This window comes from Petaurus breviceps, unplaced genomic scaffold, assembly GCF_028583685.1.
Source record: "Petaurus breviceps papuanus isolate PSGF00001 unplaced genomic scaffold, PetGlider_PUasm1.0 38, whole genome shotgun sequence".
NCBI lineage: Eukaryota > Metazoa > Chordata > Mammalia > Diprotodontia > Petauridae > Petaurus > Petaurus breviceps.
In genome coordinates this window covers 50907130-50920133 of record NW_027186304.1, presented here as the reverse complement: position 1 = coordinate 50920133, position 13004 = coordinate 50907130, and the positions used below count along the sequence as shown (strand labels likewise).

The following is a 13004-nucleotide window of genomic DNA, read 5'->3' as shown; positions in this document are numbered from 1 at the left end:
TTTTTTTCATTTGTATCTTGATTTCTTATAAAGTCACTAGCTTCCATTTGCTCCATTCTAATTTTTAAGGAATTATTCTCTTCATTGATTTTTTGAAATTCCTTTTCCATCTGACCAATTTGGCTTTTAAAGACTTTCTTCTCCTCATTGGCTTTTTGGGCCTCTTTTGCCATTTGAGTTAGTCATTTTTTTAAGGTGTTATTTTCTTCAGTCAGGCTGTTGACTCTCTTTTCATGATTTTTTGCATTATTCTCATTTCTTTTCCCAATTTTTCCTCCTCTTCTCTTACTTGATTTTCAAAATCCTTCTTGAGCTCCTCTATGGCCTGCAACCAATTTATATTTTTCTTGGAAGCTTTAGATGAAGGAGTTTTCACTTTGTTGTCTTCTTCCAATTTCATGTTTTGATCCCCATTGTCCCCCCAAAAGGATTCTGTAATCTGATTGTACTTCCTCTGTTTATTCATCTTGCCAGCCAATTACTTTACTTTTGAGATCTTTGCCACAGTAGAACTTTGCTTCCAGAGTGGAGAGAGCTGTGTCCCAAATTGCTGGGGTTTGTGCAGCTGCTGCCAGAGCTGTTGTCAGAGCTATGAGGAGGCCACCCTCTCTACAGCCACCACAAGCTCTGGAACACTAGCATTCCCCACCCTAGTACCACCACCCAAGACTGTGACCCAGATCCAAGAAGGTCAAAGCAAGAGCAATTACTCTCTGAATGGTTGCTTGGCCCCCCTATGATCTGTAGGCTAGGCACTCCAGAGGCAGCCATAAGGTAGCAGCTGCAGTTACCACACCACCACCACCTCTGCTTCCCTGGGGGCAGTTGCCAGACTGTGCTTTTTTCTCACCCAGTTCCAACAGGGTTCCCCACTGATCTTTTACTTTCTCTTTGGCATTTATGTGTTGAGAAGTCTGAAAACTCCCAAAGCTGTCAGTGATTCACTCTCCTGAAGTAGGCTCTGGCTGGTCTGTGTGGCTGGTTTGGGCTGCAAGTCTAGGCCAGTGCAGCTCACCCGGGACTGTGTTTGGCTCCCAGCCCGTGTGATAGACCCTTCCTGTGGGCCTGCCAGGCTGCCTTAAGTGGGAGATTTGTTTCTTTCTGTCACTCTGTGGGTTCTGTAGCTCTAAAATTTATTTAGAGTCATTTTTTACAGGCATTAGAGGTTGTTGGAGTGGGAACTGAAGCAAGTTCCTGCTTTTACTCTGCCATCTTGGCTTCCCAAATAACTTTAAAATAATACCTCAGGTCAAATTTTGGAGCAAACAAAAGATCAGCGTGGACCATTTTTCTGACCAAAGAAAACTTGAAGGTCAGCTGAAGTTTGTGACACTGTTGGGGGGTGGGTAAGTGGGGTGGAAGCCTATCTGGACCCCACAAATGCAGCAGCAACAATGGCTTTTGGGAACTCTCAGCCCAAAAACATTAAGGGAGTTAGATAGTTGGTCAGAAAGAGATTACAGGAAACCCTCTTTTGACATTGGGTACAGCAGACACTGATTGGCAGCTCTGTTGTCCATATACAGTTCTGGGTTGCAGTGCTAGGGTGGAGAGGAATGTTGGGGATCTGTTACAAGGGAGAAGGGGCCCTGGTTGGTGTTCCAAGGCAAAAAGAGTTCTAGTTCTTGTGTCTGTAAAAAACCAGGGATGCTTCTTGAGTAAAGACTAGAGTACAGATTAGGAGACAGTAACCATACCTCTCCCAGGATCACACCACCTTGAAAGCACCAGACCCCCATAATCAGCTTGTAAAACAATATCAGGAAAAAAGTCTGAAGCTTGAGATAATGCATCCTCCCCCTTCCCCAGAGAGCAGAACCCAACTTTACCAGAAAGTTCAAAGTCAGGAAATAGGATGGAAAATAAGCAAAGAAGAACAAAAGAATTTGACCATAAAAGGCTTCTACTATAGCAAGAAAAACTAAGAAACAAAATCAGAAGATAGCAATGTGAAAACAGCTACAAACAAAGCCTTAAAGAAAAATGGAACCAAGCCCAATAAGAATTCCTGGAAGATAAAGAAAGAGATGAGTGGTAGAGAAGAAAATTGGGAAAATAAATTAGAATGATGCAATAAAATTATGAAAAGATTATTTAACAGCTTGGTAAGAGTCACAAAAATACTTAAGAAAATAGCACCTTGAAAAACAAAATTGGCCTAATGGTACAAGAGACACAAAAATCACTAGAGAAGAGAACTTAAAAAGTAGAATAGTCCAAATGGAGAAGGAGATACAAAAATTCACTAAATAAAAGAACTCCTTAAAATTTAGAATTGGGCAAATGTAAGCTAATAACTGCACAAGACATCAAAAAACAATAAAACAAGGTCAAAAGAATGAAAAAATAAAGAAGATAATGTAAATGTCTCTTTGGAAAAACAACTGACCTGGAAAATATATAATAAAGAAATAATTTAAGAGTTATTGGAGTACCTGAAAGACATGATCAAAGAAAGAGCCTAGACATCATGTTTCGAGAAATTATCAAAGAAAACTGCCCTGGTAGCTCACATCTAAAGGGTAAAATAGAAATTTAAAGAATCTAATGATCACCTTCTGAAAGAGATCCCAAAATGAAAACTTCCAGAACTATTATAGCCCAATTCCAGAACTCTCATGTCAAGGAGAAAATATTGCTAGTAGCCATAAAGAACTGATTTAAATATCATGGACCCACAGTCAGGAAAACAAAAGATTTAGGACCTTTGACATTAAAGGATCATAGAACTTGGAATTTGATATTCCTGAGGGCAAAAGAGGTAGGATTACAACCAAGAATCTCCTCCCCATCAAAACTGATGTAATCTTCAGGAGAAAAATAGACATTTAATGAAATAGTGGACTTTCAAACTTTCCTGATGTAAAAAAAGAACTGAATAAAAAATTTGACATTCTAACAAGACTTAAGAGAATTAGAAAAGGGTAAACATGAAAGAATAATTATAAGGGACTTAATAAAGTTAAATTCTCTATATTCCTACATGGGAAAGTGATACACATAATACCTAATTACTTTATCATCAGTTAAAAGTTTGCATTAAAAGAGGACATTAATGTGACTGTTATTTTTGACTGATCTCTAAAAAATGAAGAGGTATGAAAGAGAGATGCACTGGGAAAATGGGAATGTAGAAGATAAAATACAGAAAATTTTCTCACATGAAAGAGGCATGCAAGGAAGAGCTTTTAAGGTAGAAGGGAACATTGGGCATGGTGGGCAATGACTGAACCTGACTCTTATTGTAATTGGTTCAAAGGAGGAAGAATATATATATATATATCCACTCAGTTGTATATGGAAATGTAACTTACTCAATAGGGAAATAGGTGGGAAAAGGGCTAAGAAAGAGAGGGAAGATGATAAAAGGGGGGACAGATTAAGGGAGGCAGTGGTTAGAAGCAAAAAACACTTTTGAGGAGGGACAGGATAAAAAGAGAAAGAAAAAAAGAAACAGAAGGAAACAGGATAGAGGGGAAATACACAGTACTCATAACTGTGAATGTGAATGGGATGAGCTCACCCATAAAACAGTAGTGGATAGCAAAATGGATTAGAACCAGAATTCAACAATATGTTGTATATAAGAGACACTCTTGACACAAAAAGACACACACAATTAAAAGACTAGAGCAAAGTTTAATAATGTTTAATAATAATATGCTTCAGTTGAACTAAAAAGAAGACCGTAGTAGCAATCATGTTCTCAGACAAAGCAAAAGCAAAAATAGATCTAATTAAAAGAACAAATCAGGGAACAATATTTTGCTAAAAGGTACCATAAACAATGAAGTAATATCAAAATTTATTATAGCAAGTTTCTCTAAACGCCTCATTTCTAACCTGTCAATAAATAAAATAAGAGCCATTCCCCAGTTGATACATGGTCAAAGAATATAAGCAAGCAGTTTTGAGAAGAAAAAAATCAAAGCTATTTAAAATCATATAAAAAATGCTCTAAATCACTACTGATTAGAAAAAGGCAAATTAAAACAGCTCTGAGGTAACACCTCATACCTTTTAGACATGACAAATGCTGTAGAGGATGAAGGAAAAATAGGTACATTAACGAATTGTTGGTGGAGTGGTGAACTGTCCAACCATTCTGGAGAACAATCTAGCAGTAGGCTCAAAGGGCTCTAAAATTGTGGCATAACTTTTGACCAAGCAATACCACCACTATATCTATATCCCAAAGAGATCAAAGAAAAAGGAAATGGACCTATAGGTACAAAATCATTTATAGCAGCTCTTTTTGTATTGGTAAAGAATTGGAAATTGAGGGCTTCTTCATCTATTGGGGAATGGCTGAACAAATTGTGGCATATGATGACGGAATACTATTGTGTTGTGGGAAATGATGAGGGATTTGGTTTCATAAAAACACGGTGAGACCTATATGAATTGGTGCAAGGTGAAGTGAGAAGAGCCAGGAGATCACTTTACATGGTAAAAGCCATGTTGTAATGATGAACAACTGTGAAATACTTGGCTATTCTGATCAATGCAATGATGAGGCAATTCCAAAGGACCAATGATAAAAAAAATGATATACACATCCAGAGAAATTCTGAATTCTGAGTGAAAATTTAAAAATATTTTACTTATTTTGTTTTTATTGCTGTTTTTTGAAATATGGCTAATATGAAAATATGTTCTACGTGATTTCACATGTATAATTGATATCATATTGCTTGCTTCTTCAGCAGGTAGGAAAGAGGCAGGGAGAGAATTTAGAACTCAAACTTTACAAAGAAAAGAACATTAAGAATAAATCAAAATTTAAATGGTTTTGATGAACCTGCTTTAGAATTTTAGGGGATATTAAACATTTTATAATTCAACTTCTCACAAAATTCATGGATCCCTTATATAACATCCAGCTTTATTTGAGTACTTCTACTGATGGGAAGTTCACTACTTCTGAGGAAGCTCATTCTATTATAAGCTCCAAATGCTAGAAATTTCTTTCTTATACTGAGTGATTTCTTCCCATTGGCCCTAGAAATTTCTGAGCAAGACAAAAATAACATGACTTCTTCTTCCACATGACCACCCTTTATATCTTTGAAGATAGTCATCGCCCACTTTAAGTCTTTACTTCTCCTCACTAACCACATCAGTCCCTTTAACTATTCTTTACATGATATGGTTTTCAGACCCTCAGGCTCTTTATCACTATTTTTTGAATGAAGTCTGTTTAGCTACTATTTCTCAAACTATGGTGCCCCAAACCAAACATAGTAATCACGACATTATTAGATTAACATCTATTGAAGTAGGTCTATTACTTTTATTGATTTGGACTTCATGTAGCCCAGGAGTGGGGAACCTGCAGCCTTGAGGCCACATGTGGCCCTCTAGGTCCTCAAGCACCACCCTTTGAATCCAGACTTCACAGAACAAATGCCCTTAATATAAGTATTTGTTCTGTAAAACATGGACTCAGTCAAAAGGCTGCACTTGAAGGAGCTAGAAAGCCACATGTGGTCTGGAGGTTACAAGTTCCTCACCCTTGGTATAGCCCATGATTATATTAGCTAACTTTAATAGATAGATTATACTTTTGGTTCACTGTTTGTGGTTGACTAAGGCAACAGATTTTTTTTTTCACATGAATTTCAGTTAAAGGTGTATTTTCACTGCTCTCTATATACACAATTGATTATTTGGGTAGAAATATAGAACTTTTCATTTATTCCTATTAATTTAAGTATTGGTTTGGACTCATCTATTGGATATATATTTAATAGTATTTCAGAGGACTTTTGTCTCTATTCTGTTATTTAGCCTATACTTACTTATTTAATTTACCCATTTACTTATTTTGTGTACAAGGTCATCATTTTGTAATATTTCTTACTAAAACCAGGATATCCATGATATCACCTGATCTAACCATCTGGTAAATCCATTAACAAAAAATGAAGAGCTTACTTTAGGAAAGGTTGTTACTAAGTGAACTCATACTATCTCATAGATAACTATTTTTTTTAGTGTTTATAAACCATGCATTTCACGAATGTGTTCTAGAAATTTAAAGAGCATCTATATGAATATTGATGGTTTATAGTTTCTAGAATTCACATTTTGCCCATTTGCACAGTTTCCCAGTGATTGTTGGCAATGATCCATAATCACATCTGTAAGTACTTTCCATATAGTTGTTATTATAATTGTCATTGTTGTGGTTATGCCTCACATTTACCCATTGTCTCAAAGTTTATAAAGTACTTCAGATCCTTGAAGTTTAATTTGCTTATGCTTAGAGAAGAGAACTAATTTATAGTAACTCTCATTATTATTTAGCATATAATGAACCAAACAAAAAACTTCAATCAAATAGAACACAACTATGTTTTTAATTAGGCTTATGCAGTGGTTTCGTAACAGAGATAAGAAATTAAACTTTTTATTTGAGCAATTTCTAATTTGAGATGAGAAAGAACATGCATTAGTCCTATGGAACATTTAATTTCTAAATACAGGTATGTTTTGGGGCTTTGATCTACAAAACATAATTGAATTTTTCTTCTTATTTTTATTGACCTCTCAAAACAGTGGTGAACCTGTACTTTACACAGTTATTTTCAGTAGAGCTTTTGAAGAAATGATCTTATGACATCATAGGATCATAGATTTAAAACCTGAGAAAACCTTAGGAGTTGTATAGTCCAAGACCCTCAATTTATAGAAGAGGAAATTGAGGCTACATTTTCCATGTAGCTTCAATTAATTTCTGTTGCAGTCTAATGTGTAACATGACTTCCATTCATTAGTACAAATAGAGTTCTATCCTTCAATCAGATGTTTTATTGCTTCTCCCCCACCCCAGTCCTTCATACATCCTTTCAAATCATACTTATTTCTTTCTCAAATAAAGAGACTTTTAAAGTAATTACATTTCTAATCATCTGATGTGGTTCACATGTCGTGGCCGGGGGTCAGAGGGCAGGTCCTTTCATCTCTCCAGCTTCCAGTCTGAGAAGGATGTTGCCATCGTAGAGGAGTTATACAAGAACATTCCCTTGTGTGGAGGAGCTTAAGGGGTGAGGAACCTGTGGCCTCAAGGCCACATGTGACCTTCTACATTTCCTGTGACCTTGCACAGCCCTCCCTCACTAAAATCAAAGTCAACTGTAAGTCATGTCTTCATTTCCCTGATGCCCCGGTCCTCTTTGAAAACGAAGGACAAATGCAACCTGGCTGAATCCAAATAAAAATCCTTAATAAAAGGATGTGTTCTGCAAAACTTGGACTTGTTATGTGCTATCTCCAATTAAATCCATGCTCTGGTGTGTAACTGCAGGGCACCAATGTGTAAAATTATTGAGCTAGATAATATTGATGGTGAATTAGCAGAGACATTAGTTTATTTCACATAGGACAACTTGGAGAATAATCATAGATTCTTAGCATTGGAAAAGATCTCAGGGGTACTCTAGTTCTACTCTATTCCCAATCTCCGCCCAGCACACACACATACTACATCACCAACAAGTGGTCATCTAGCCTTTTTGAACTCCTTCATTGATGGGGAACTCCTAATAGAAAATGTGCTGGGTCTGGCATCAGAAAACCCAGTTGTCAGGTGAAAATACCAATTCTGGCACTGTGTGTTACTTGGACAAGTCACTTGACCTTGTTAGAGCTCAATTTCCTCATCTATAAATTAAGGCTTGGATGAAGCACCTTCTAAATTTTTGTCAGAGTCTAAATCTTCGATCCTATGATCTCATAACACCATTTTTGGATAGTTCTAACTATTGGAAAGTTAATGCCTTTATTAATCCCATAAACTACATGTTTTTTTTCCTTTTTATCCATTACTTTGGGGTTCTTCCAGTAACTGCTAATTGGTCCAAGAGCTAAGCTTGCCCTTTCAAATACTCTCAACTTACCTGCCCACTCTGTAGAATTTATAAAAAATCGATACTATTCAAGGAATTTGAAGACTTACGTTACCTCGTGCTAAAACCTTGGATTCTGTCCTGCTAGGCATCCACAGTTTTCAAAGTGAATAAGTTCATAAGACAAGGAAAACTTTCAGAGTAACAGCTTTAATAGATGGGACTATGGGACATAGTTTGTCTTTTTTGATCATTTTGATTTATTATCCATTCCAGAAGGACATTTGGTTATAATCAGCTAAGAAAACTAGGCTTAAAATTACTTTGAGAGTCTGTTTTCTGATAGACAAAGCACATCTCTCTAAAATGCTTTGTCTCCAATTACATAAATTCATTTTTGTTTTATGGGACCTACTTTATTAAAGATGAGTGTTATACTCTGGGTTATTGCTTACATGTAACATTTTTTCATTGGACTTTTTCTTTGAAAGCTGTATTGTTAATGAGACCAAAACCCTAATTTCTTATTTTATTTGACACTTTTTAGTTCCTGGAAGCATACTTTAAAAAGTTAATCCGAGATCAAGCAGGAATTGGATTAATGGTTAAGGTAAAAAAAATGTCTGAATTTGCTTTATTTTGTGCATTTTATCTTAGCCTTTAAAATCATCCTGTGAATGAAGCATCTTTTCACTACATGAATTGCCAGCACGCACTTTTCCTCTCTCTTGCTGATGACAGTTGCCTTCTTTGTACAACTGGCAATGTCTGACCATGCATGAAGAAACTGACCTCAAGTCCCCATACCTCATTTTGTGGACTAATGGGAATTTCTGCCAGTCTAGTAAAAGGCCAGTAGGATCTTATTCCTAAATGTCCAAGTCCCTTGTTAGCGATGTGACAATGACATTCTTTACTTTTAGTGCCTTCCTTTTAAGCTTCTTTATTTAACCCTGAACAGAGTATCATTGAAGAATACATTTCCTTAGTAAGGAATTTTTTAAGCTTAGGCATATCCAGTCTAACTGAATGGTCTGTGGAAAATGTGTCATTTTTGACTGGATTTTTTTCCCATGGAACATATGACAGGATACCTACTGTAATGGTATATGTACACAAAACAGCCTTAGAAAAATTTGATAAGGAAGGCAAAAGAAAAAAAATCCTATGTGCACTTCACAGATGAATATAACTAATTTTTAAAAGATAAACCCATCTTGAATTTACAATTATTTATGATTCTCCCTTCCTTACTCTGTTCCCTCCCCAACAAAATAAAAACAAACAAGAAACTCTTTGTAACAAATATATATAAGCCAGTAAAAAACGAAAATCCCACATTGGCCCTGTTCAAAAATGTATGGCCCATATATAATTGATTTTTAAAGCTAAATACCATTGGAATTATCTGTGCCACCAAACTCCTTCGAGACTATAGAAAATTTGGGGATTGATTTTATGCAAAAACGAATATTCTCCGGGTATTCTTTCAAGTTAAATTATATATAATTCCCTCAGTTCTTAATTTTTAACATAACTATTCATTTTTTGTGTTGCTATATAGGCATTTAGTTATACTTGTTTTTCTTATATCTCACTGACTAACTTTGGATTGAGTCTTCAGTCCATATAAATATTGCTGAGCTTGTAGTTTTTCATGGTATTTTTGATAATTCATTTGGAAAAGTATTTTAAAAAATTTCAGAGAATGTTTGCTGCTTGCAATGTATAAGGCACTGTGACAATGAGATAAAGATATACATGCATATACAAGTACACATACATGTAAGCAGTTCTGTGGAGAAGTCCATTTCTTGAGGTTAGGGACTACATAGTTATATACATGTAAATATATATATATTAACATATCTATGTGTATATATTTATCTGTATATATGTATGTACATGCACACACACACATAGGAGAGTCCCAAAAGTCTTAGTTTATTTTTAAGCTTCAGTGTTATATATGTTATATAGTACATAAGATGTTTATATGCATGCATATACATATGCATGTGGTACCTATGTGCCACAGTGGACAGATCAAATCAAGCCTCAGACACTTACTGCCTATGTGACCCTGGCCAAGTCACTTAACCCTGTTTGCCTTATTTTCCTCATCTATAAAATGAACTGGAGAGGGAAATGGCAAATGACTCCAGTGTCTTTGACAAGAAAATCCCAGATGGGGTCACAAAGAGTCAGAAATGACTGAAAATGATTAGACAACAAATAGATATATGCATATTAATAGCTAGGTAGAATTTCCTCATTATGAGTTCCCTGTACCAATTAAGACCCAGGTCTGGGAGTGAGGAAACTCTTATGTATCTATGCTGCTAATTACATGGTTTTCCATTTATGGACTTAGACAGTTGCTTGGGGGGATTGAGAGGTAAGTTACTTGTCCAGGTTCATACAGCTAGTGTATTTCATAGTCCAAGAGATCAGGTCTTCATGGTCTGGGGCAAGCTCTTCATCACTTAAGGACTATAGTTTTCCTATAATATTGTGTGTTTTAAAAAGTCATGAAGAAATTCGTTTGTGAGTACAAAAGAAAGGAAAGATCACGTCAGGCTACAAAGATCAGGGAAGGCTTCACCAAGAGGGTGGCATTTGACTTGGACCCTGAAGAGTGGGTAAGAGTACTACAGATGGGGGTGGAGGCAAGGTATTTCAGGCAAGTGGTACAGCACATGCCAACACAACAAAGTAGAAAAGCAAATGGCTTCTTTGAGCAATGCCGAGTGCTTAAGTTCTAATGTGGACTAGGACCTATAAAGAGGACTAATATGGGACAAAATGGAAAGGAAAGTCCGAGTGCCAAATTAAAGACTTTGTGCTTTCGTGGGTGGGGATGAGAGAATGTTGCGGAGCGAGTGCTATGCTTTAGGCAGATTGAAGGCCAGGGAGAATGCAAACATCTTGTTAGTAGACCTTTACTATATTTTCACATGGAGCCTTTTCATCCATTTTCCTTGAGGACATTTCACTTCTGATTCCCACATACTGCTTTCTTTTCATTTTTTATCAATAGAATCGAATGGAAGCAGTCACGATGGATCAAGAACAACAGAAAAAATACGTTCAAGAAAAGAAAAATGAAATTTTACAGGCATTTGCCAAGGTTGAAGCACCTTTTCTCGAACTCTTGCAAGAAGCTCAAAAAGTCAAAGAAATCCAAGAAGAACACACTGAGGTATTCATAAAGGAATGACCGATTTCTTAGCAAGACAAACGGGGGACTCTCAGCAGGTAGTCCTACGCTCTACAAAATGGGGGGAAGATAGATTTAGAATGTGAAAACGCGTAGGTCAGTACATGATTCTCCAGAACTCCTCCTGTCCCACATCACTAACTACTTCTTAGATGTTACCAACTGGATGTCCCCAAACCTGGGAATTATCTTCAATTCTTCTCTCTTCCTCACTCCTGGTATCTAATCACAGGAGCCCTCTCTCTTCACTCACCACCTTAATTCAGGTTCTTATCACTTCTAACCAGGACTCTTTTAATAACCATAATAAGTCTTTTAATAAGTCTCTTCATTTTTAATCCACCATCTTCATGGCTGCCAACATTGATATTACTTGAAAGACAAATCTGAGAGGTCTGGACCCCAAAGTTATGTGGCACAGTGAATAGATGCTGTATTTTAAATGAGAAAGCCTGAATTCAAATTTGGCTCCATACACTTAGGAGCTATGTAAACTGGGGCAAGTGACTTAAACTCCACCTCCATCAGTTTTCTCATCTGTAAAATGCAGCTAATACTAGCACCTATCTCCCATGGTTGTTCTGAGGATGAAATGAGATAATATTTCTAAGGTATTTTGCAAACCTGAAAGTGGTGGCATGTAAGTGATACTGGCAATGATGATGATGATGATGTCAATGTCATCATCACTACCCTGCTCAAAAAGTTACAAGGGCTCTGATTCGATCAAATACAAATGCCTCTGTTAAGCTCTGAAAACCTTTCTTGACCTCTCTTCAGCCTGTTTTTCCAGGCTTATTATACATTACTCTTTCAGGTTTAATATTCTCTATCCAAATTGACTGTAATTGGGCAGCTAGATGTCATAGTGGATAGAATGCTGGGGCTAGAGTCAGGAAGACAACTCTTGATGAGTTCAAATCCAGCCTCAGACACTTACTACTCAGACACTTATGTTGGACAAGTCACTTAACCCTGTTTTCCTTAGTTTCCTCATCTGTAAAAATATCTGAAGAAGGAAATGGCAAACCACTTCAGTATCTTTGCCAAGAAAGCTACAAATGGGGTCATGAAGAGTCAGGAATGACTAAAATGATTGAACAACAAAAGCCACATGGGCATACTTGGCATACTCCAAAGCACACAGTGTTCCATATTCTGTTTCCAGCCTTTTACACTGACTATTTATGCCAGAATGCATTATTTCCTCACTTCAGCCTTATAAAATTTCTGGCTTCCTTCAAAGTGCAGCTCAAGCAGAACACTGTAGTCCTTAGCCTGCTTCCCCCCTGCACCTCCCTCCACCCCTTACCCAGTTTCTAGTGCTCTTGAACCTGGAAATTACTTTGTATTTATTTTACATATGTTTTGCATTTATTTAATCATTGTGTTGTTTCTGTCTAGAAGCACATGAACAGATTGAGATAAGGACTTATTTTTTGCCATTATGTCCTAAATGCTTCAGATATTGCCCTAATACATACATACAGTAATAGTGCTTAGTAAATGCTTTTGACATGAATGAGGTGACTTGTGAAATGCTTCACAACTAATTAGTGATGGAGGAAGACAATTTCTAGCCTAAATTTCTAAAAATACACATATAAATTTTGAATAAATAAATAAACTGGTTAAGCTGCCTCTATAACCAGAGGAAAAATGGGATAGGAAAGACACCTTTGAAACTTGTTTAATAGAATTGAGATGGAGGAGTTAATATCTTTGAAGCATTATGAACTTAACTCAGATTTCCTGCTTTGAGTCTTTTGAACAATTTTACTTTCAGTCTCACTTCCCAAAATGAACTCTGGTTCAGTCAAACTGTCTTTCCTTCCTTCCCCCTTTGCTCTTTTCCTCCTTCCTTCCTTCCTTCCTTCCTTCCTTCCTTCCTTCCTTCCTTCCTTCCTTCCTTCCTTCCTTCCTTCCTTCCTTCC

At 36.6% G+C, this 13004-nt stretch overlaps 1 protein-coding gene across 1 annotated transcript in view; it reads left to right on the top strand.

Moving 5' to 3' along the window:
• The window catches only part of CCDC178 (coiled-coil domain containing 178), a 163557-nt gene that overhangs the window by 131923 nt on the left and 18630 nt on the right, over window positions 1-13004 (top strand). The window contains exons 13-14 of the mRNA XM_069099541.1: window positions 8398-8460; window positions 10891-11052. Coding sequence (XP_068955642.1) covers window positions 8398-8460; window positions 10891-11052 — 225 coding nt within the window. The remainder of the gene's footprint in view (window positions 1-8397; window positions 8461-10890; window positions 11053-13004) is intronic.